The sequence below is a fragment of the Drosophila innubila genome, assembly GCF_004354385.1.
Source record: "Drosophila innubila isolate TH190305 chromosome 2R unlocalized genomic scaffold, UK_Dinn_1.0 1_C_2R, whole genome shotgun sequence".
NCBI classification, from domain to species: domain Eukaryota; kingdom Metazoa; phylum Arthropoda; class Insecta; order Diptera; family Drosophilidae; genus Drosophila; species Drosophila innubila.
Window position 1 is genome coordinate 15,034,151 of NW_022995374.1, and position 26,386 is coordinate 15,060,536.

The window sequence follows — 26,386 nt, forward strand, 5'->3', positions numbered from 1 at the left end:
AAATGACATTCCGCTTAAAAATCGGTTCAGTTTTGATCAAGTTATGACAGTTTGAAGTTGGTCAGACTTCGGGGTTAGTCACTTTACAAGTCCAAATTTTTGTTCATTTCCACATGATTTTTTACAAAAAAATGAAAGGTCTCAGAATCAAGTTTAAAGTGTTGTTTTATACTAATTACGATATAAGGAGTTCATTAAAAGTGAAAACTTGAGATTTAAAATTTTGAATTTTCGAAATTTCAAAGGGGGGACCCTTAGCATCGAAATCGAATCTTGGTCGAAAATAATAAAATTTTCTAAATAAACAAAATTTGAATGCAGATTGAATTAAAATGCCAAATCATGATCAAAATGACATTCCGCTTAAAATCGGTTCAGTTTTGATCAAGTTATGACAGTTTGAAGTTGGTCAGACTTCGGGGTTAGTCACTTTACAAGTCCAAATTTTTGTTCATTTCCACATGATTTTTACAAAAAATGAAAGGTCTCAGAATCAAGTTTAAAGTGTTGTTTTATACTAATTACGATATAAGGAGTTCATTAAAAGTGAAAACTTGAGATTTAAAATTTTGAATTTTCGAAATTTCAAAGGGGGGACCCTTAGCATCGAAATCGAATCTTGGTCGAAAATAATAAAATTTTCTAAATAAACAAAATTTGAATGCAGATTGAATTAAAATGCCAAATCATGATCAAAATGACATTCCGCTTAAAAATCGGTTCAGTTTTGATCAAGTTATGACAGTTTGAAGTTGGTCAGACTTCGGTTAGTCACTTTACAAGTCAAATTTTTGTTCATTTCACATGATTTTTTACAAAAAAATGAAAGGTCTCAGAATCAAGTTTAAAGTGTTGTTTTATACTAATTACGATATAAGGAGTTCATTAAAAGTGAAAACTTGAGATTTAAAATTTTGAATTTTCGAAATTTCAAAGGGGGGACCCTTAGCATCGAAATCGAATCTTGGTCGAAAATAATAAAATTTTCTAAATAAACAAAATTTGAATGCAGATTGAATTAAAATGCCAAATCATGATCAAAATGACATTCCGCTTGAAAATCGGTTCAGTTTTGATCAAGTTATGACAGTTTGAAGTTGGTCAGACTTCGGGTTAGTCACTTTACAAGTCCAAATTTTTGTTCATTTCACATGATTTTTACAAAAAAATGAAAGGTCTCAGAATCAAGTTTAAAGTGTTGTTTTATACTAATTACGATATAAGGAGTTCATTAAAAGTGAAAACTTGAGATTTAAAATTTTGAATTTTCGAAATTTCAAAGGGGGGACCCTTAGCATCGAAATCGAATCTTGGTCGAAAATAATAAAATTTTCTAAATAAACAAAATTTGAATGCAGATTGAATTAAAATGCCAAATCATGATCAAAATGACATTCCGCTTAAAAATCGGTTCAGTTTTGATCAAGTTATGACAGTTTGAAGTTGGTCAGACTTCGGGTTAGTCACTTTACAAGTCCAAATTTTTGTTCATTTCACATGATTTTTTACAAAAAAATGAAAGGTCTCAGAATCAAGTTTAAAGTGTTGTTTTATACTAATTACGATATAAGGAGTTCATTAAAAGTGAAAACTTGAGATTTAAAATTTTGAATTTTCGAAATTTCAAAGGGGGGACCCTTAGCATCGAAATCGAATCTTGGTCGAAAATAATAAAATTTTCTAAATAAACAAAATTTGAATGCAGATTGAATTAAAATGCCAAATCATGATCAAAATGACATTCCGCTTAAAATCGGTTCAGTTTTGATCAAGTTATGACAGTTTGAAGTTGGTCAGACTTCGGGGTTAGTCACTTTACAAGTCCAAATTTTTGTTCATTTCACATGATTTTTTACAAAAAAATGAAAGGTCTCAGAATCAAGTTTAAAGTGTTGTTTTATACTAATTACGATATAAGGAGTTCATTAAAAGTGAAAACTTGAGATTTAAAATTTTGAATTTTCGAAATTTCAAAGGGGGGACCCTTAGCATCGAAATCGAATCTTGGTCGAAAATAATAAAATTTTCTAAATAAACAAAATTTGAATGCAGATTGAATTAAAATGCCAAATCATGATCAAAATGACATTCCGCTTGAAAATCGGTTCAGTTTTGATCAAGTTATGACAGTTTGAAGTTGGTCAGACTTCGGTTAGTCACTTTACAAGTCCAAATTTTTGTTCATTTCACATGATTTTTTACAAAAAAATGAAAGGTCTCAGAATCAAGTTTAAAGTGTTGTTTTATACTAATTACGATATAAGGAGTTCATTAAAAGTGAAAACTTGAGATTTAAAATTTTGAATTTTCGAAATTTCAAAGGGGGGACCCTTAGCATCGAAATCGAATCTTGGTCGAAAATAATAAAATTTTCTAAATAAACAAAATTTGAATGCAGATTGAATTAAAATGCCAAATCATGATCAAAATGACATTCCGCTTAAAAATCGGTTCAGTTTTGATCAAGTTATGACAGTTTGAAGTTGGTCAGACTTCGGGGTTAGTCACTTTACAAGTCCAAATTTTTGTTCATTTCACATGATTTTTTAAAAAAAATGAAAGGTCTCAGAATCAAGTTTAAAGTGTTGTTTTATACTAATTACGATATAAGGAGTTCATTAAAAGTGAAAACTTGAGATTTAAAATTTTGAATTTTCGAAATTTCAAAGGGGACCCTTAGCATCGAAATCGAATCTTGGTCGAAAATAATAAAATTTTCTAAATAAACAAAATTTGAATGCAGATTGAATTAAAATGCCAAATCATGATCAAAATGACATTCCGCTTAAAATCGGTTCAGTTTTGATCAAGTTATGACAGTTTGAAGTTGGTCAGACTTCGGGGTTAGTCACTTTACAAGTCCAAATTTTGTTCATTTCACATGATTTTTTACAAAAAAATGAAAGGTCTCAGAATCAAGTTTAAAGTGTTGTTTTATACTAATTACGATATAAGGAGTTCATTAAAAGTGAAAACTTGAGATTTAAAATTTTGAATTTTCGAAATTTCAAAGGGGGGACCCTTAGCATCGAAATCGAATCTTGGTCGAAAATAATAAAATTTTCTAAATAAACAAAATTTGAATGCAGATTGAATTAAAATGCCAAATCATGATCAAAATGACATTCCGCTTAAAAATCGGTTCAGTTTTGATCAAGTTATGACAGTTTGAAGTTGGTCAGACTTCAGGGTTAGTCACTTTACAAGTCCAAATTTTGTTCATTTCACATGATTTTTTACAAAAAAATGAAAGGTCTCAGAATCAAGTTTAAAGTGTTGTTTTATACTAATTACGATATAAGGAGTTCATTAAAAGTGAAAACTTGAGATTTAAAATTTTGAATTTTCGAAATTTCAAAGGGGACCCTTAGCATCGAAATCGAATCTTGGTCGAAAATAAAAAATTTTCTAAATAAACAAAATTTGAATGCAGATTGAATTAAAATGCCAAATCATGATCAAAATGACATTCCGCTTAAAAATCGGTTCAGTTTTGATCAAGTTATGACAGTTTGAAGTTGGTCAGACTTCGGTTAGTCACTTTACAAGTCCAAATTTTTGTTCATTTCACATGATTTTTTACAAAAAAATGAAAGGTCTCAGAATCAAGTTTAAAGTGTTGTTTTATACTAATTACGATATAAGGAGTTCATTAAAAGTGAAAACTTGAGATTTAAAATTTTGAATTTTCGAAATTTCAAAGGGGACCCTTAGCATCGAAATCGAATCTTGGTCGAAAATAATAAAATTTTCTAAATAAACAAAATTTGAATGCAGATTGAATTAAAATGCCAAATCATGATCAAAATGACATTCCGCTTAAAATCGGTTCAGTTTTGATCAAGTTATGACAGTTTGAAGTTGGTCAGACTTCGGTTAGTCACTTTACAAGTCCAAATTTTTGTTCATTTCACATGATTTTTTACAAAAAAATGAAAGGTCTCAGAATCAAGTTTAAAGTGTTGTTTTATACTAATTACGATATAAGGAGTTCATTAAAAGTGAAAACTTGAGATTTAAAATTTTGAATTTTCGAAATTTCAAAGGGGGGACCCTTAGCATCGAAATCGAATCTTGGTCGAAAATAATAAAATTTTCTAAATAAACAAAATTTGAATGCAGATTGAATTAAAATGCCAAATCATGATCAAAATGACATTCCGCTTAAAAATCGGTTCAGTTTTGATCAAGTTATGACAGTTTGAAGTTGGTCAGACTTCGGGGTTAGTCACTTTACAAGTCCAAATTTTTGTTCATTTCCACATGATTTTTTACAAAAAAATGAAAGGTCTCAGAATCAAGTTTAAAGTGTTGTTTTATACTAATTACGATATAAGGAGTTCATTAAAAGTGAAAACTTGAGATTTAAAATTTTGAATTTTCGAAATTTCAAAGGGGGGACCCTTAGCATCGAAATCGAATCTTGGTCGAAAATAATAAAATTTTCTAAATAAACAAAATTTGAATGCAGATTGAATTAAAATGGCAAATCATGATCAAAATGACATTCCGCTTAAAAATCGGTTCAGTTTTGATCAAGTTATGACAGTTTGAAGTTGGTCAGACTTCGGGGTTAGTCACTTTACAAGTCCAAATTTTTGTTCATTTCACATGATTTTTTACAAAAAATGAAAGGTCTCAGAATCAAGTTTAAAGTGTTGTTTTATACTAATTACGATATAAGGAGTTCATTAAAAGTGAAAACTTGAGATTTAAAATTTTGAATTTTCGAAATTTCAAAGGGGGGACCCTTAGCATCGAAATCGAATCTTGGTCGAAAATAATAAAATTTTCTAAATAAACAAAATTTGAATGCAGATTGAATTAAAATGCCAAATCATGATCAAAATGACATTCCGCTTAAAAATCGGTTCAGTTTTGATCAAGTTATGACAGTTTGAAGTTGGTCAGACTTCGGGGTTAGTCACTTTACAAGTCCAAATTTTTGTTCATTTCCACATGATTTTTTACAAAAAAATGAAAGGTCTCAGAATCAAGTTTAAAGTGTTGTTTTATACTAATTACGATATAAGGAGTTCATTAAAAGTGAAAACTTGAGATTTAAAATTTTGAATTTTCGAAATTTCAAAGGGGGGACCCTTAGCATCGAAATCGAATCTTGGTCGAAAATAATAAAATTTTCTAAATAAACAAAATTTGAATGCAGATTGAATTAAAATGCCAAATCATGATCAAAATGACATTCCGCTTAAAAATCGGTTCAGTTTTGATCAAGTTATGACAGTTTGAAGTTGGTCAGACTTCGGGTTAGTCACTTTACAAGTCCAAATTTTGTTCATTTCACATGATTTTTTACAAAAAAATGAAAGGTCTCAGAATCAAGTTTAAAGTGTTGTTTTATACTAATTACGATATAAGGAGTTGATTAAAGTGAAAACTTGAGATTTAAAATTTTGAATTTTCGAAATTTCAAAGGGGACCCTTAGCATCGAAATCGAATCTTGGTCGAAAATAATAAAATTTTCTAAATAAACAAAATTTGAATGCAGATTGAATTAAAATGGCAAATCATGATCAAAATGACATTCCGCTTAAAAATCGGTTCAGTTTTGATCAAGTTATGACAGTTTGAAGTTGGTCAGACTTCGGATTTAGTCACTTTACAAGTCCAAATTTTGTTCATTTCACATGATTTTTTACAAAAAAATGAAAGGTCTCAGAATCAAGTTTAAAGTGTTGTTTTATACTAATTACGATATAAGGAGTTGATTAAAGTGAAAACTTGAGATTTAAAATTTTGAATTTTCGAAATTTCAAAGGGGGGACCCTTAGCATCGAAATCGAATCTTGGTCGAAAATAATAAAATTTTCTAAATAAACAAAATTTGAATGCAGATTGAATTAAAATGCCAAATCATGATCAAAATGACATTCCGCTTAAAAATCGGTTCAGTTTTGATCAAGTTATGACAGTTTGAAGTTGGTCAGACTTCGGTTAGTCACTTTACAAGTCAAATTTTTGTTCATTTCACATGATTTTTACAAAAAAATGAAAGGTCTCAGAATCAAGTTTAAAGTGTTGTTTTATACTAATTACGATATAAGGAGTTCATTAAAAGTGAAAACTTGAGATTTAAAATTTTGAATTTTCGAAATTTCAAAGGGGACCCTTAGCATCGAAATCGAATCTTGGTCGAAAATAATAAAATTTTTAAATAAACAAAATTTGAATGCAGATTGAATTAAAATGCCAAATCATGATCAAAATGACATTCCGCTTAAAATCGGTTCAGTTTTGATCAAGTTATGACAGTTTGAAGTTGGTCAGACTTCGGTTAGTCACTTTACAAGTCCAAATTTTTGTTCATTTCACATGATTTTTTACAAAAAAATGAAAGGTCTCAGAATCAAGTTTAAAGTGTTGTTTTATACTAATTACGATATAAGGAGTTCATTAAAGTGAAAACTTGAGATTTAAAATTTTGAATTTTCGAAATTTCAAAGGGGACCCTTAGCATCGAAATCGAATCTTGGTCGAAAATAATAAAATTTTCTAAATAAACAAAATTTGAATGCAGATTGAATTAAAATGCCAAATCATGATCAAAATGACATTCCGCTTAAAATCGGTTCAGTTTTGATCAAGTTATGACAGTTTGAAGTTGGTCAGACTTCGGGGTTAGTCACTTTACAAGTCCAAATTTTTGTTCATTTCCACATGATTTTTTACAAAAAAATGAAAGGTCTCAGAATCAAGTTTCAAGTGTTGTTTTATACTAATTACGATATAAGGAGTTAATTAAAAGTGAAAACTTGAGATTTAAAATTTTGAATTTTCGAAATTTCAAAGGGGACCCTTAGCATCGAAATCGAATCTTGGTCGAAAATAATAAAATTTTCTAAATAAACAAAATTTGAATGCAGATTGAATTAAAATGCCAAATCATGATCAAAATGACATTCCGCTTAAAAATCGGTTCAGTTTTGATCAAGTTATGACAGTTTGAAGTTGGTCAGACTTCGGGTTAGTCACTTTACAAGTCCAAATTTTTGTTCATTTCACATGATTTTTTACAAAAAAATGAAAGGTCTCAGAATCAAGTTTAAAGTGTTGTTTTATACTAATTACGATATAAGAGTTCATTAAAAGTGAAAACTTGAGATTTAAAATTTTGAATTTTCGAAATTTCAAAGGGGACCTTAGCATCGAAATCGAATCTTGGTCGAAAATAATAAAATTTTCTAAATAAACAAAATTTGAATGCAGATTGAATTAAAATGCCAAATCATGATCAAAATGACATTCCGCTTAAAAATCGGTTCAGTTTTGATCAAGTTATGACAGTTTGAAGTTGGTCAGACTTCGGTTAGTCACTTTACAAGTCCAAATTTTTGTTCATTTCACATGATTTTTTACAAAAAATGAAAGGTCTCAGAATCAAGTTTAAAGTGTTGTTTTATACTAATTACGATATAAGGAGTTCATTAAAAGTGAAAACTTGAGATTTAAAATTTTGAATTTTCGAAATTTCAAAGGGGGGACCCTTAGCATCGAAATCGAATCTTGGTCGAAAATAATAAAATTTTCTAAATAAACAAAATTTGAATGCAGATTGAATTAAAATGCCAAATCATGATCAAAATGACATTCCGCTTAAAAATCGGTTCAGTTTTGATCAAGTTATGACAGTTTGAAGTTGGTCAGACTTCGGGTTAGTCACTTTACAAGTCCAAATTTTTGTTCATTTCCACATGATTTTTTACAAAAAAATGAAAGGTCTCAGAATCAAGTTTAAAGTGTTGTTTTATACTAATTACGATATAAGGAGTTCATTAAAAGTGAAAACTTGAGATTTAAAATTTTGAATTTTCGAAATTTCAAAGGGGGGACCCTTAGCATCGAAATCGAATCTTGGTCGAAAATAATAAAATTTTCTAAATAAACAAAATTTGAATGCAGATTGAATTAAAATGCCAAATCATGATCAAAATGACATTCCGCTTAAAAATCGGTTCAGTTTTGATCAAGTTATGACAGTTTGAAGTTGGTCAGACTTCGGGGTTAGTCACTTTACAAGTCCAAATTTTTGTTCATTTCCACATGATTTTTTACAAAAAAATGAAAGGTCTCAGAATCAAGTTTCAAGTGTTGTTTTATACTAATTACGATATAAGGAGTTCATTAAAAGTGAAAACTTGAGATTTAAAATTTTGAATTTTCGAAATTTTAAAGGGGGGACCCTTAGCATCGAAATCGAATCTTGGTCGAAAATAATAAAATTTTCTAAATAAACAAAATTTGAATGCAGATTGAATTAAAACGCCAAATCATGATCAAAATGACATTCCGCTTAAAAATCGGTTCAGTTTTGATCAAGTTATGACAGTTTGAAGTTGGCCAGACTTCAGGGTTAGTCACTTTACAAGTCAAATTTTGTTCATTTCCACATGATTTTTTACAAAAATATGAAAGGTCTCAGAATCAAGTTTAAAGTGTTGTTTTATACTAATTACGATATAAGGAGTTCATTAAAAGTGAAAACTTGAGATTTAAAATTTTGAATTTTCGAAATTTCAAAGGGGGGACCCTTAGCATCGAAATCGAATCTTGGTCGAAAATAATAAAATTTTCTAAATAAACAAAATTTGAATGCAGATTGAATTAAAATGCCAAATCATGATCAAAATGACATTCCGCTTAAAAATCGGTTCAGTTTTGATCAAGTTATGACAGTTTGAAGTTGGTCAGACTCGGTTAGTCACTTTACAAGTCCAAATTTTTGTTCATTTCACATTTTTTACAAAAAAATGAAAGGTCTCAGAATCAAGTTTAAAGTGTTGTTTTATACTAATTACGATATAAGGAGTTCATTAAAAGTGAAAACTTGAGATTTAAAATTTTGAATTTTCGAAATTTCAAAGGGGACCCTTAGCATCGAAATCGAATCTTGGTCGAAAATAATAAAATTTTCTAAATAAACAAAATTTGAATGCAGATTGAATTAAAATGCCAAATCATGATCAAATGACATTCCGCTTAAAAATCGGTTCAGTTTTGATCAAGTTATGACAGTTTGAAGTTGGTCAGACTTCGGGTTAGTCACTTTACAAGTCCAAATTTTGTTCATTTCACATGATTTTTTACAAAAAATGAAAGGTCTCAGAATCAAGTTTAAAGTGTTGTTTTATACTAATTACGATATAAGGAGTTCATTAAAAGTGAAAACTTGAGATTTAAAATTTTGAATTTTCGAAATTTTAAAGGGGGGACCCTTAGCATCGAAATCGAATCTTGGTCGAAAATAATAAAATTTTCTAAATAAACAAAATTTGAATGCAGTAGGAATTAAGAGACCGAATTAAGATCAAAATGACATTCCTATTGAAAATCGGGTCAGTTTTCTTCAAGTTATGCCAGTTGGAAGTTTGTCAATTCTTGACCTAGAAACTTTACCACAGCCGAACCGGTACAAGCTTTTCGGTTTTCGATTCTTGAAAGAGTTCCGGTACTAAAAATGAAACGGTTAGTTTCGGTTAACGGTTCCGATACCGGTTAAGGTGTTAAAGGCGACTAAATTGCTCATCCAATTCTTGATCAGTTGTAAAATTACAAATGTTTAATTTAAAGAGAAGAATAAAAATTAATTTTGATTTTAAATAAATTCTTTCTGCCTTATTTTTTTAAAAATAAAATAAAATACAATTGAAATAATTTACTAATTATGTTAGTTAACTTTTCTGTAACACAAATAACCAAGTTAAGTGCTACAGCAGCTGAGAAACCATAGGTAGAGAGCACTTATGCATTCATTTGCTATTAAAACGAGTACAGAATGGATTCACTATGTGAGTAGTAGACGAGTATATGAGTACATATACGAGTACATCGACTTGCTTTTGGTATTTACATATTTCAAGAATCTTCGCTTTACCAATGAAAACACTATAACAACAACAACAACAACAGCACGTAATGTATTGAGTGTTTCATTTCAAGCTAAATGGATGTGAGGAGGGGGAAGAATTTGTCGGGGGTGGCAAATTGTGCCCATGGGGCTGAGGCTGTGACTGTGGCACAGGCAAGGCCAAATGGCGTCAAGTGGGCGTTGGCAATGGCAAATAACGATACTTGTTGTTGTTATAGTTGTTGTTGTTGTTGCGGCTGATGTTGTTAACAAGTTGTGGCAGCTACCTCTGCAATTTGCTGTGGAGGCAAAGCAAAATCAAATGCGAGCAGCGCCTCAAGACATTTGGCAAGACAAGTAGAATCAATGGTAGGGAGACGGGGCGGGGTTTTACCAAGAGATTGCCAGAAGTGCGCCACTTGGCCGAAAGGTCATAAGCTGAGTCTGTGTGAGGTAAACGACAAAGGTTATCATTGCATTTTACACGAAATTGCATAATTACTACGATTATTTTCTCGTTTTTGTTTCTTGTATTTCAGTTGTAGCTGGCAATTGGCCAAAAACGCTTAACCCTATCCAATTATGTTGACCTAATTGTGACCATTATTTGCAGAGAAACTAAACGTTCTGTATGAGCGCAATTGGACGATGCTGGTGCACGAGCAGCTTCGTCGCTTCGAGGGCTCCATTGTGGCAGCAACGCGTCCAGGTGGTGGTGGCGGTGGCGCTGTCGGTGGTGCAACATCATCCCAACTTGCCAGTGGCAGTGCCAGTGCTCTTGGCCATTTCGGCTACGACACTTTAACCGGCGACACACACAGCTGGACATTCAGCGAGGCTCTTCTCTATTCGGTGACTGTGATAACGACCATCGGTGAGTCTCGACTTTTCATTTTAAACCGCTTTCCCTGTTTACTGTTTACCGTTTACTGTTTATCATTTACTGTTTACTGTTTATCATGGCCCACTGCTTATTATGCTTTGCGGGCATTTAAATTTATGGCTTGGGCCTGTAATAACTGTAAATATTGACACTGGCCTGCGGTTGTGCCAACGTTGACGAAGACGAAGTCGAAGACAAACAGCTGGCGTACGCATATTACGCATACGCCCTGTCTGCCAGTTGCCATAACCAAAATATTTGCATTTGGTTAAAGTCTTTACTCGATTTATTCTGAATTGCTCTGCAGTGTAGTTAGTGGTTATTGGTTTATTTTAACACGGACCGTAACGATTATAATTTTTAAGGTAAAGATTATGAAATTTAAATTCATATGCTGGTTTTTACCAGAGAACTGCAACGGGTAAGAGATGTTCGATCAGACTCGACCATTGACTCGTACTCGTTGTGATTTTTTCACTTTGTTCAAGCGATCGGAGCGGATCGTTCGAACTTAGCGTTTGATTCGAACGGTCAGTTCGAATCAAATCGTCCGCAATCATGCTGATCGTTTGTGAGCGCTCGTTTCGATCGAGTCACGAGTCATGATCGAACTTGCTGGTTGATTTGATTTGATTCATACCGTTTTGTTCAAACGTCCGGATCAATCATCGAGTCATACTCCAGAGTTGACTCGTTCAGAACAGAGCGTTTGTGAGCGTTCGTTTCGATCCAATCCGTTCGAGTAGCAAAAGTCGAAATGATTTTTGAGCGTTTGCGAGCGTTCGTTTCGATCGAGTCACGAGTCATGATCGAACTTGCTAGTTGATTTGATTTGATTCATACCCGTTTTGTTCAAACGATCGGATCAATCATCGAGTCATAAGAGATGTTCGATCAGACTCGACCATTGACTCGTACTCGTTGTTATTTTTTCACTTTGTTCAAGCGATCGGAGCGGATCGTTCGAACTGAGCGTTTGATTCGAACTGACCGTCCTGTCATGCTGATCGTTTGTGAGCGTTCGTTTCGAACCAATCACGTTCAGCAGCAATGATCGAAAATTGATTTTGAGCGTTTGTAGGCATTCGTTTCGAGTGAGTCACGAAGTCATGATCGAACTTGCTGGTTGATTTGATTTGATTCATACCCGTTTTGTTCAAACGATCGGATCAATCATCGAGTCATACTCGAGTTGACTAGTTCAGAACAGAGATCGTTTGTGAGCGTTCGTTTCGATCCAATCACGTTCGAGTAGCAAAGATCGAAATGATTTTTGAGCGTTTGTGAGCGTTCGTTTCGATCGAGTCACGAGTCATGATCGAACTTGCTAGTTGATTTGATTTGATTCATACCCGTTTTGTTCAAGCGATCGGATCAATCATCGAGTCATAAGAGATGTTCGATCAGACTCGACCATTGACTCGTACTCGTTGTGATTTTTTCACTTTGTTCAAGCGATCGGAGCGGATCGTTCGAACTGAGCGTTTGATTCGAACTGACCGTTCGCAATCATGCTGATCGTTTGTGAGCGTTCGTTTCGAACCAATCACGTTCGAGTAGCAATGATCGAAATGATTCTTGAGCGCTTGTGACCGTTCGTTTCGATCGAGTCACGAGTCATGATCGAACTTGCTGGTTGATTTGATTTGATTCATACCCGTTTTGTTCAAACGTCGGATCAATCATCGAGTCATACTCAGGGTGACTCGTTCAGAACAGAAAGAAACTGCAACGGTAGAGATGTTCGATCAGACTCGAACATTGACTCGTACTCATTGTGATTTTTTCACTTTTTCCAAGCGATCAGAGCGGATCGTTCGAACTGAGCGTTTGATTCGGAACGGTCAGTTCGAATCAAATCAAATCGCAATCATGCTGATCGTTTGTGAGCGTTCGTTTCGATCCAATCACGTTCGAGTAGCAATGATCAAAATTTTGAGCGTTTGTGAGCGTTCGTTTCGATCGAGTCACGAGTCATGATCGAACTTGCTGGTTGATTTGATTTGATTCATACCCGTTTTGTTCAAACGATCGGATCAATCATCGAGTCATACTCGGGGTTGACTCGTTCAGAACAGAAGAACTGCAACGGGTAAGAGATGTTCGATCAGACTCGAACATTGACTCGTACTCGTTGTGATTTTTTCACTTTGTTCAAGCGTCAGGCGGATCGTTCGAACTGAGCGTTTGATTCGAACGGTCAGTTCGAATCAAATCGTCCAATCATGCTGATCGTTTGTGAGCGTTCGTTTCGATCCAATCACGTTCGAGTAGCAATGATCGAAATGATTTTTGAGCGTTTGTGAGCGTTCGTTTCGATCGAGTCACGAGTCATGATCGAACTTGCTGGTTGATTTGATTTGATTCATACCCGTTTTGTTCAAACGATCGGATCAATCATCGAGTCATACTCGAGTTGACTCGTTCAGAAAATGTGCGAGGCAGAGCGCGCACGTGGGAGCGTTTGCGCTTGCAATGATATGTATTTATGCGCGTAAATATGTATATAAATGCAATAGTACTTATGCTTAAGACGTTTATTGTAAAATTTATTACGGGCTGCGTACACATACGTACATACATATGTATATACATACAAACATGCAATTACACATGCCCATAATAAAATAATACTATTTTAATTTTTTTAAAGACTGGAAAAACTATCAAACTTTAAATTATTTAAAATAAATTATACTTTTATAATATTTATTAATTTTTTCATTTTACTTTTAATTTAAAATTTAAATTTTTAACAGACATTTTTCATCATTTTATTTTATATTTTATAAACTATTCTAAGTTGACATTAAATAAATAAAAAAATATTTAAAACTTAATAAATAATTCATAATAAATAAATAAATTATAAATAATAGTTTTAATAAAATGTGTGTACATAATTGCGTTCATATAAATATGCATTTACATAAATATAATATAATTACATAAATATAAATGTATGTACATATATGCGCACATTTACTTAGAAGAAGAAGCAGGAAAAAAAATAAAAAATCAACAGTGTCGTTTTCGATCGTACTCGAACAATCACAATCAAATCAAATCAGTCAGCAAGTTCGATCATGACTCGTGACTCGATCGAATCGAACGCTCACAAACGCTCAAAAATCATTTCGATCATTGCTACTCGAACGTGATTGGATCGAAACGAACGCTCACAAACGATCACAATAAAATCAGATCGTATGACTCGAACGCCGCTTGACCCGAATTGTTCGAAAGCAAAAAAATCATACCCGCGACTCGATCGTAAACAAAGAGACCCGTGACTCGATCGAACCCGTTGCGACCGAGTCTCTGAGTTGATTTGATCGAACTTTTCGCTGTGGTGCTCAATCATACTCGAACATACCCGTTGCAGTTCTCTGGTTTTTACAAATAAAATTAAAAAATAGCTCTTATTATGAATTAATAATTTAATTACGATTTTTATTTAGAAAACATAAAACAACCTTTTAAATAAAAATCAATTAAATACTATTATTATAAAAATCAAAATTAAAAGTTATTTTTCAGTTTTTTTGTGATATGTATGGTATTGAGCCACACATCGTAAATGTTTTCAGATTTTGGAAATACACCACTTAAAAGATATTTACATTCAATTTTAATTTTTAATGTTTTTTAAAGCTAAAATTATTTTAAAATAATTTTTATTAAATTGAATTAAAAAAATTTTATTTTTGATTTTTATAAAAAAAAATATTAAAATTAAGTAATAAAAACTGACATTTTTTTTTATGAAAATGAAAATTTAAAGTTAATTCTCAATAAATTGAAATAACTCTGGTTTGCGATTCCTAATACTTATTTCCAGGCCATGGCAGCTTGACACCACGCACAGCAGCTGGTAAGCTGGCAACAATATTCTACGCACTCATCGGGGTTCCCCTGATGCTGATGTGCCTGTCCAGCCTCGGAGCTCTACTCGCCGATGCGCTGCAGTGCACCTACATACGGCTCTGCTGTCAACTGCAGCGTACATCGGGAGAGAGTGAAAAGAAGGCAACTGGAGTGATGTCATCAAAGCGACGTCATCCACCAAGCAATGGGGTAAGTCAAGCAGCCAAACAGTGCGTATGATTGATATTTTTTATGAAGCAACAGCTGCCGTTAGTACGAGTATATTGAGTGTTTGAGGGCCATAAGCAGCTCAACTTACTGCAACTTTATCGTGTTGACTTTTTATGGATTTTAATTCAAAGCTGGCAAACTTGTCCGCTGTCAGACTTCTTACTCAACTCAAATAACTGTTAACTGTTCTTGAAATCTTGGCCAAACTATTTGCTGTGCATTTCAAACCGATGCCCCAGGGTAAAGTTTCAGCATTGTTGCGTATCCTGTTCATGGCCACAGTTTGGACGACTGACCAAAGGCCGGGTCTGGGCTTGATCTTGGCGCTGCTATTGGCCAAAACAAAAAAAAATAAAACTTTCACTTGCTTCTCAAATTTTTGTGCTCAAACTTTTTGCTCTTACAAAAGCAACGTGTTATTTTTTCCTGTCAGTAGTTTTTCTTGTTACTTTTTTTCGACATTTTCACACTCAGTTGTTAAAAGGGAATAGTTACTTTTATGCTACGATAAGTTCAGCTATTTAAGTTATCCATTTTTTTCGTTAATGTACTTGGTTTAAAAAGTTACTTTAAATTATAGAACTTATTTAGATTGACTTTTGTATATAAACATTTAACTAAAGTTTTTATATTTATGTTCAGGTATAGATATTGGATTATAGATTTTATTTCTGTAAGATTTAAACATGCTTTGAAGAGTTTTTTGAATCCTTTGCCACTATGGAATTTGAAGCATGTTTAATAATCGAAAACGTTGTCTGCCTGCCAAAGCTGGAAACACTTTATCGGATTCGTAATTCGATTGTTGTTGTTCGATTATAACCCGACTTTTCTAGCCGATTTCCCATAAGTTAGGCAGTTCTCCAAATGCTAATTACTCCTTTGACTCTTTGTGATGCATTGGCCTGTCAAAAATTGCCCTGAGTTAGAGCCTTTCAGTTTCCTCCATAAATTTACCAGCTTATTTTGAACGAATTTAGTTTTAGCTTTTGCTTTTTGTGGGCTGCTGTTGTTGTGGACTGAAAGCAACCTTATAAATATGCACTAACATTTTTCACTGGTTTTGTATTTCGATATGGCAAAACGAGTTTTAATTAAGACAACAGAAACCTTTTAAGTTTACAGACCCAATTCGTGAACTGCTAGGGAATTGATGGGTGGTTGTTTGGTTTTTGAACAGCAACTGAAAGTTTGTAATTGATTTGAGCAAAAAACGCAGAGAACTTTTCTGTTCTTTTTTTTCTGCCTTTTTTTCTGGGATCGTGCTACAGATTGCGGGCTGTACAGACTGTTGCCTTTTTTATATTTTACTTTCCAAATCAGGCAAGGTTTTTTCATTTCATTTTATTTGCTGAGATAACAAAAAGTTGCCTGTCGCACGCCATATACATATATAATTTGTAGACCCAACTTGAATCGGAGGCCAATCCCTTTGCTTGTTTGCATGCTTTGTGCATTCGTGCATAAGTTTTGTAACTCATTTGTTTACCATCCACGAGTACTACTGACATTTTTATTAAAGATTGAGCTATGAATTCCGGTGATTTGACAGCAGCATTTTTAAAAATACTAAGCCAAAGCAAAAGCAGGGACAATATTTTTGGTATTACTCGAATCTTTGTGTTGCTCGAACATTTTGTTATTAAAATTTTAAATATTTTTGAGGGTGTTTAAATTTACCTTTTTTGTGGTGACGATTACTTAATATTTTTTTTGATTTTGTTAAGAAAAATGAAGGATTGATAGACTAAAACAAAATATGCTTAAATATAGAACTAAATATGTATCTTTATAATTTAAGCTTTGAATAAAAATTTAAAATATCAAAAAATTTATAAAACTGCTTTAATAGGAATCCAATATATATTTCAAGATATTCTTTTTTGTATTTAGAATGCATAAATAGTTTTTGAAATACTTTGGAATATAGGGTAGGGAATGGCCTATCAACTACGGTAACATCAAGTTGCATTCATATTTGAAAATATTTTCTCTTCATATTTGTATTTTATTTGTGTCACTCGTCACTTGCACAAATGTTTGTTTCGGTTGCAACATTTCCTGTTTAATTGGCAATTTTTCCATAGAATAACTTTAAAAAAATATCTGACCACATGCCTGGATACGAAAACAAGTGCACTATGGCTTGTGGTGGTTGAGTTTCGAAGTGTACAATATGCAGCACTTTATTTTGGGCAAATATAAAAGCGTTGTTTAACTTTGCGTTTGTTGCAATTCATTAACATTTACTTTGCTTCATTTTGAAAGCAAATTTGTTTAATGAACCCGAGCTGCACCGTGCCATGAGCCTCGGCATCGGCGACAGGACGCTGATTTTAATGAAGCGAAACTTTTCCTGTCATCGCAAAAACTTGAAGTACACAGCCTTAAAGGTTGACACTTTAAGCGTGGCCCAAAAAACTTTCCGTTTGCCAGTTGCATTTTGACTTGGGTCAAAATTTGTTCACAAACTCACAAGTTAAGAGTGCGCCAAGTTAACTGAATTAAACGAGTGTTCCACTTTAAAAATTATATGTTGGTACTCGCCAGCAAAATGTTGGCCAAATGGCCGGAGCTAAAAGCGTGTCATAACTTTTCATTTCCTTTTGCTTAGTGGCATACTGAGAAATGTAATTGATTTTTTTACGAGCTGTGATTGAAAAATAAGGCAACTTTGTAAAAAGCAGCGAAATTACAGAATTTATCTAAATATTTTTGATTAGCAAGTTGATTGGTAACAGTTGAATATTATGCTAATTAACTGAGTTGAAGTTACTCAATATTGAGTGAGCTAATCAAAGTCACTTTAATAAATTCAATTTAATTAATTTTGTGCTCTAAACTTGTGCAAAATTTTATTAATTGAATAGAGTACTTTATAAGAGCATTTTTGATTTGAAAGCGTTGGGAAAAGAAAATTTCAAAACTATTACTGTAGCAAGTATTTTCGGAATAATTTTGTTGGCAAACGAGTTGACTTTAGTTTTTCTTTCGCCTTGACTCTTTATGTCACATTGTTGCAGCATTCAGCAAGTGGCAGATGCCACTCAATATGCACTTTGCCACTTCAACATCATGTTTTTGCCATCGCTGTGTGTGTTTGTGTGTGTTGGCGAAGTTGTTCAACAAGTTTTTTGCATTTTCCCTTAGATTCGTCATGTGCCAGCATTTCCTGTCGCTTTGCTTGACTGAACTCAAAGGATATCAAATCCTTTGCTGGCATTTGCATGCATTTAACGAATCATTAGGGCTTAATTCAATCTGAGGCTTGATTCAATCGCAGCTGCTGCTGCGTGTTAAAGTCACAACCGAGTATTTTGGACCTGAAATCTCATCCTTTTTGACCAACCACATATGACTCGAATGTGCCCCAGGATACTGGCAATTGATAAGACTTGTGGTTGACGCTAGGGATATGCGCTCATCGTTTGAATTATTATCAGCAGGTTGTACGTTAACGTTTGCCCTTTTGCCACTGTCGTTGCCTTTTGCAATTATCATGACACGCACTGTGAATGGGTTTTGGGCAACCGCAAAGTCACAGTGGTATATCATTTGTGTAAGCTAAGAGTGTATGTGTGTGTGTGTGTGTGTGTGTGTGTGTGTGTGTTGGTGTGTGATTGCCTCGGCATCTCATCATGTTGCCACAGAACCGCAACTAACATGATGGCAACATGACAACGTTTCGCATCGCAGAACAGCAGCCACATTGTTGACTGTAAACCACGAGAAGGACAAGAACAAGGAGCCAGAAACAAGGATGTCAACTTTAGAAGTATCTTTCCAGTTGGCAACGTTTGAATGTGTAAATTACAATTTTATTGACAATTTATGTCAGCTCTCAAAGATTGGAAAACTAACGAGATGAAAGCGTCTGTTTCAATGTGTTGTCCACAAACTTCTTTTCAGAGTATTTATGCTTAATTAGAAGTTGGTCAGCTTGATAATCAACAACATTTATCAACAAAAAGAGTTGCAGGAAAGTCAAATAAATTAAATTACTTGATTTTCAGTGATGATATTGTACGAGTAAAAATCGGATTTTATTGTAAATAATTTAATGTAAATACTACACAGTTAATTATATAAATTAATAGCTGAATAAATGTAAATTAGAGTCATCAATTCTTAAAATTATTAACCATTCAATTACAGGCCAGTTGTAAGAGCTGCAAATATGATGTGGCCAACAGCGAAACCAGCCTGAATGAGTGCTATGAATATGGCCAAAAGACAACGTCAATGGCGACAAGAACAGGCATGAAACGCAAGCTGTCATTGGAACAAGCTGAAGGTGGGTAACTGCTTTTTGTTTTTAAGTGAAAAAGAGAGAGATAAAGTGGAGAATGGTTATAAATTGAATAGTCAGCATTACAATTGGCAAGTCGTTAATCAAGTTTCGCATGTCCATTTTGGTTTTCTTTCCATTGTCCTGCGGTCAGCAGATGCCTGTCAATTGTTGCGCAGTGCAATGCCAAGCAAGTTGAATCACCAGCAACAGCAGCAGCAGCAACAGCAACAGCAATACCAACAGCAACAGCAGCAGTTTTACCAACAGCAGCAACAACATCAACCGGATGTCATGCTAATGACAACAACAACGACTGGCAATACATTGCTGAAATATGCACCGTTGCCACAACAACATCAACATCATTCACAGCAACAACACCAACATCAGCAGCAGCAGCAGAAGCAGCAGCAGTCTTTGCATTACATAAACGCATCGCAGCAGCAGCAACAGCAATTATCGACAGCAACATTGCCGCGACAACAGCAGCCACAGAATTTTGTCGCCGTACCAAGCAGCATGCTACGTTTCAGTGGACCATCCACCTTGCCACTGAATGCTGCAGCTGGTCCCCCAAATTGCTATGCGCCAGCAACTGCCACGATTTACTTTCCATTTGCGCCAGCAACATCCAGTCCAGCACACGGTGGCGCCACCAACTGCCACCAGCCGTTGGTCAAGTATCATACGATACACTTGCAACCCGCTGCCAAACATCAGCATCGACTGCTTGCCACACTCGATGCAGCTGCAACTGCAACCGCTGCAAGCGCTCAAAGCGCCGACCTGGCGGCAACAACATCCACACTGGAGTCCATCACTTTGCCACCACCTCCGGCATATCAAACAGCCAATATGCATGGTAAGTCTTGACGATGAGTGCAACATTTAATTAAATTAATTTTAGAGTAAAGAATAAAAAGAATAGCAATGAAGAGCAAATGGTAAATGGTTCTTTGGAAACGATTGTGTTCTATGCTAACCATAGCAAATTATGATCTTTATTAATTCTCTATCTAAACCATAATTATATCCCATAATAACAAGTGCCGTACAGTCCATAAATTAACTAAACGATTCTAAATTTAAAATAAATTCATTTATATTTTCTGTATGTGTACAAATTTGCCTAAAATTAAAAATAAAAATCGTGCTAAATGGAAAAAAGTCCAGAGTCTACTTCATACTTTCACCACTCTGTCAAAACTGAGACCATTTTCAAACGTAATAATTTAATTTAATTTTAATTTATTTTGCATTCAAATTTATGCAAAACAAATTTCATATGTTCAATAATAAGTTTCACTTGAACATATAATATTGTAAATATGTATTTATCTCGCTAATTTGTTTTAATTATTAGCTTAAAATTCTGCATTAGCTCAACCCGAAAATACAATTTCGAACTTCAGATCGAAATTTATAGAAAATTAAATTATAATTGAATCAAACATAGTATACGAAATCAATTATTTACACATCAGCTCTGCTTAACTCTGTGTGAGAACCACAAAAGTGTGCGCTTCAACAATTTCGACCTCAGTGTGTCACCAATATTAATCAATCATACGCAACGTTGCCCTGCTCTTTCTATCTATATATTTATATCTCTCTCTCTCTTTCTGGCTTTTTGTCAGCTCATTTGTGCATGCAATTATGTAACAATTTGTTGGAAATGCTGTCTGCATCATTATCATTGTAATCATCATTATTATAAAGAAGAGCCGCGTGTTAAAATGTCAGAGTTAAGCAGGCATACTTAGCGACTTTGGCCTGTACTTTACGCCGTGAATGCGGGGCAGGGGCAAGGGGAGGGGAGGGGACATTAAAAGTTTTCAACGATGTCGTCAGGGCAAGGACATGACAAGGACAACATGCACTTGATGCGAGGCGAGACATGTGCGACAGTTTTATTGACGATAATGATGACTTGGCAGATCACACTTGCCGCTTGCCACTTGCCACTTGCCAGTTGCTACTTGCCAGTTTCCAGTTGGCTCAGAAGACGTCGTCAGCGAGCTGTCCACAAGCTGTCATGTTGCTGCCTCTTTGCCGTGTCAGCTGCATGCAAAACTCATTAAACTTTGTTGTTGCTGTTGCTGTTGTTGTTGTTGTTGTTGCTGTTGTGCACGTGACAGATTTACACAAGTGACAAAAGCCCTTTGCTGCTCCTTTTGTTGCCTTTGTGCCGCATGAAAAGTGCTACAAATTGCAGCCAATAAAGTTGCATCGATTCTCATTTCAATATGCACGTTAATTATTTCAGCTGCGACACACACACACACACACACACACACACACATAAAGAGAAAGCCATTATCCCGCTTGGCAGTCACTTTCAGTCTCTGTCCCGCTCCCGCTTTCACTACCTCTTCCAGGACCTGCTTTAGTCCCAGTGGCAGACCACACCATTAGCGTGCTTCAAAAAGTTGCAACAAACTGCCAACCACATTGCACCCAGCCATGTACAAAATGCATTCAACACGCTCTAATGAATGTGTGGGTGTGTGTGAGAATGTGTGTGTGTGTGTGTCGTCCAAGTTTAAGTAAATATTTTCAAATTGGCCATGTCCTGGCCTGACCACAAGCCAACGCATTCCTCGCGTTTTGTCAGCAGCTGCAGCTCTAAGTGAAAGATGCCATTACAGTCGCTTCCTTCCGGGGTTTTCCTTTTCCTTTCCACTTTTCCGCTGGTCAGTTAACTGATATGCCAAACTGACTACAAATTGTTCACAAAAAGTTGAGATGCATTTAAATAAATGTAGTTGTCCACTTAGCTAAAAAGTTAAAGCGGAAGAGAGCTTGCTTGAATTTTACTAAATCTTTATTTAAACTAGAAAATAAGTCAATATGTCTATATAAGCCAAAATAAAAAATGTTTGCTTTTAATAGAAAAGTGAGAGCTGAGATTTTAAAGCTGAGTATAAGGACAAAGTAGCTAAAAATAAAATAAAAATCCACTAAAAACAAAACAAACTAAATGATTTAAGTCGAAAAGAAAAATTTAAAGATATAATATATTTAACTTAAATTGCCAAAAATAAAAATATAATCGCTCAAAAATAAAATATGAGTAAAAAAATCTGTAGAAATTCCTTAATTTTACAAAAAAAATAAATAAATCAAAAAATAATTTATGTAATGAAAAAACATTAAATATTTATTTTGTTAGTTAAAAGCTAATAAATATTTTAGAATAATTGGAGGATATTCTTAAAGATATTGCTTTTGTTTATATAGAAACTCGTGTAATTTAATTTAAATTATATATATTATATATAAATATATTTAGTGTCGCTTGCTTTATTTGTAGATATAGCAAGTGTATGAGTTTCCTGTGCTAATACAAAAACTATAGCATCATACCCACTGTGCTGGCAGCTGTTACATTTGCCCTCTGACAACCGTCGCCAAACTTTAGTTGGCAAATTTGCAGCAACAGCAGCAACAACAATTGCGACAACATTGTTGCACTACTCGGTGGGAAAACTTTGCAAATGCAAAAACAAATAAAGCGAGTAATCACTACATATAAATATATGTATGTAGTATAAGTATATTTATACCTAAGGGCACTTCTAACGGCGCGCCGTGTGGCAGCTGTCGGAAGTTGCGTTGCCAATTTGTGGAACGCAACAAAGTTTTGCTTTGTTTATGCCGAATATAAAAAAAAAAAGTTAAATTTAAATTTATTTGAAAAGTATTATTTAATCAACATGTTGTAACCTTTTTATTTTTGGTTGGCTTTTGTTTTCCTTTTACAGCTGTGAGGCGAGCGAAATTCGTGACGCAGCCGCTGGCCCACGAAATCAATACGCTGCTCAATGTGGGTGGAGCAACGGCAACAGGGTCGAGTGATTTATCCTGCAGGCATGATTTATTGCCGCCTGCATTATCAACAGCAACAACGGCAGCAACAGGCACAACAGCAACAACAAACAACATGCAACTGTCAGCAGGCATTAAAGCAACAGCAACAATGCCCGATAACAGTTTTATAGCCGCAGGTGTCTGTGACGTTGGCATTGGTGCAACAGCAACATCAGCAGCAGCAGCAGCAGCCGGCGCAACAACAACAACAACAGCAACAGCAGCAGCAACATTGTCGGCGTTGCTCAGCTCGAGTGGCAATGTCGACATCATGGAGGATGAGGACGAGCAGGAGCGCGAACGTTCAAGGTATGTACAGAAGTCTGTATGTGTTTGTTGGTGTGTAGTTTAAGTGGCAAGTTGACTTTCAAATGCGTTACCCAACTACGAGAGAGAGGGGAGGGGAACGAGGCAGCATTGGTCTTGTTAAACTGAAGCGTTTCGTTGGGTCAAGTTGAGTTTTGCGGATAGACCCTAATGGCATCAGCTGTGGTTCCGCCTAGTTATGCAGTTGGTTAGCCAACCGCAAGGGAGCACACTTTACATGCGGAACATTTCAGCAATTTGTTGCCCAAAATATAAGAAAACCGTCAGACCACGCTTGCATGTTCTATTTAATTAAATAAACAAATTCTACATAAATTGGCAGTTTATAAAATATTTAATTAAGTGCTCCAAATTACTTATGAATAATTTGCAAATACATTAAAAACTTATAATTAAACTAAATCTAATATTAAATTAGACAACTACATTAAATACGATTTAGTCCTTTTTTTTAAATTATAAAAATGTACTTAATTGATCAAAAAGGCATCTAATAAGCTTGTTCATAAAAAAAGCAAAATTTGCATCTTATACTAATTAAATTTTCACCAACAACGGTTAAATATTCTATTTTATTAAATATGTTCTAAATAAAATTGTATTTGATTATATATTTAATAAAGTGCGGCAAATAACTTATATATAATTGCAAATACCAAAAACATTTCTAACTAAATTGAATCTAATTAGTCAACAACATTAAAAATTATTTAGTACTTACTTAAATATTATAAAAAGGCACTTCTCTAATAAAATTGTGCATCTAATTAGCTTTTTTTAAAAAATAAGTAAAATGTACAATTGTGTTTACTTCGAGCCTGTACAAGCTTAAGGAGTATTTATTATTTTTTTATACAATGCTGAAGCCATTAAAAAGTTATTTTTACATACTCGTTGAGCCTTACATTTGTTTTACTTTGATTTTATTTTTTTTTGGTTATGTTCCGTTGTATCAACATACGAGTAATTTTAATCCAGTCAAGAAGGGAGAACTCTCCCCTCCATCGTCCCTCCACGCAGTTGCATTCACAAAAAAAAAAATTGTTAATTTAATTTCATAAACAAACTTTCTGCACGTCGGCCGCACTTTAAATCAACACTTCAGAATTTGCTTGAACATTGCAACTGCCTCTTGCCCCATCATCTGCCATTCCCTGCCCTCCCCCGCCCACACTTCCAGCAGAGACAGCCAAACATTTGTGGCCGCGTCTGTGGCAAGTGGCATTTTCAGCTCGAGGCGCCGTTGCTGATTTTTTGGTTCGTTTTTTTGGTTCGTTTTTTTGGTTCGTTTTTTTGTTTTTGTGTGTGTGTTTCTCATACATTTTGCGCATTTTATTTAATAAAATCCAGCAGCTGGTAATTAATTTTGACAGTGAACCTGTGCACGCGCTGCTGGCGCCCTCTGGCGGTTGGCTAGCACGACAGCGAAGCTTCTTCAATTTCAGCGCACACTGCCTTACATGTATATATATATTTATATATACGTAGACCCACAGCGTGTAATTAATTGTAAGCTGAGCTGCAAACTGAATCAGGTCAATTAATTTCATACGAATTGTGTTTTATTCATCCTCCATTTCACATCTTTCTCTTTGCACTTGCCTTTGGTTTCCACTTCTTTAAGTTACAACAAATTTGAGTTGCTTTAAGCATAGCCTTCTTCAAAAAGTTGCCAAATCAAAACTGTTTACTGCCCCAAGGCCTCTACAGAGGCTCTCAAGTATGCTGTTCCTGTTCCTTGTAGTTTGCTGAGCTGCCGGCCAATCGCACATTAAGTGCCAGTCGAAGTGCCAGACGAAGTGCCAGACGAAGTGCCAGACGAAGTGCTTGCCAGCACCGAGTCCAAGCTGACCGGGTCGAAACGAATTCAGGCTGGCAACTGGCAACTGGCAGTGCAGACAAGTTCAATAAACGTACCACAAATTGATTTGACCGAGTACTCTTGAGAGCCACTGTCGAACGCAACTCAAATGGCATTACCACTGACCAGCATCAAGATGCATTAGCATTGGCTCTAGAGAATTTTCGATTGCTTTAATATGAGTGTAACTATAGTTTATATATCAAATATTTTTAATTTGAGTGTAACTATATTTTATATATCAAATATTTTTATTATGAGTGTAACTATATTTTATATATCAAATATTTTTATTATGAACGAATTGTTATAAATTCACCAATAATTACTATAGCTTGAGTGAAAATACCATCCTTAAGAACTGTTCATAGTCTATTGTAATGACACCTTTCCTATCGGTATCATGATACTTAAAGGCCTCTGTTAAAGTCTGCAGCACAATGCAACATTGTATGAAATCATCAAATAGAATATTGCCCTGGCCAAAACGATCAAATTTATGCAGCAAAATTTGTATCATTTGATCTGACAAACGATAGCCAAATGTTGATAGTGCAGATTTCAACTCATTCTTATCAATATTGCCCGAATTATTTGTATCAAATGCATAGAAACAATTTTGCCAATCCGTGACGTATTTCCATAATGCACCAAAGTCTTGAAAAGAAACTGTGCCTCGATTTTCGCGTTCAAACATGCCAATTATTAAACGAACTGTTTCCGAATTAAATGCCGACCAAGTGCCATTGGAGAGTGCCTCTTGAAGTTCAGCTGCAGAAATGTGACCACTTTTGTCCTTATCGACACTCTGAAATACATTCCAAAGGAACTTCTCATCGGGCATGATAGCCGACATAATTTTGATAAGCTGGGATTGTAATTTTTACATATTTTGAGAAGAAAATGGCATAATAACATTCAAGTCAAAGTTTGCCTTCTGTTGAAAATTGAAGGGAGTTTACTACTTTGTTTTCTCAACACAGTTATTCGGAGTATCTCTCTACACTCATTATTCTTAGTCATCATCCCCACTCAAGTTGCTGTCTGTTGTCAGCCAAGAGCCAGACAACTAACGTATACGCAATAACATAACGCATACGTCATGTATGACGAGCACACACCATTTTTGATGTCTTATTGATTGGCCAGTGCCGTTGGCACACGTGCCTGGGCATTGCTCTCTTATTTTT

At 34.5% G+C, this 26,386-nt stretch overlaps 2 protein-coding genes across 2 annotated transcripts in view; one reads left to right on the forward strand and one right to left on the reverse strand.

Annotated features, from left to right (window-relative positions):
* The window catches only part of LOC117782995, a 29,759-nt gene that overhangs the window by 2,652 nt on the left and 721 nt on the right, over positions 1 to 26,386 (forward strand). Inside the window, exons 3-8 of the mRNA XM_034620117.1 lie at positions 10,480 to 10,740; positions 14,591 to 14,826; positions 19,003 to 19,141; positions 19,213 to 19,298; positions 19,430 to 20,000; positions 22,903 to 23,317. Coding sequence (XP_034476008.1) covers positions 10,480 to 10,740; positions 14,591 to 14,826; positions 19,003 to 19,141; positions 19,213 to 19,298; positions 19,430 to 20,000; positions 22,903 to 23,317 — 1,708 coding nt within the window. The remainder of the gene's footprint in view (positions 1 to 10,479; positions 10,741 to 14,590; positions 14,827 to 19,002; positions 19,142 to 19,212; positions 19,299 to 19,429; positions 20,001 to 22,902; positions 23,318 to 26,386) is intronic.
* On the reverse strand, positions 25,473 to 26,076 carry LOC117784163 (programmed cell death protein 6-like). The gene has a single exon (XM_034621820.1). It carries the CDS (start codon positions 26,050 to 26,052, stop codon positions 25,525 to 25,527), a length of 528 nt encoding a protein of 175 aa, XP_034477711.1. The 5' UTR covers positions 26,053 to 26,076; the 3' UTR covers positions 25,473 to 25,524.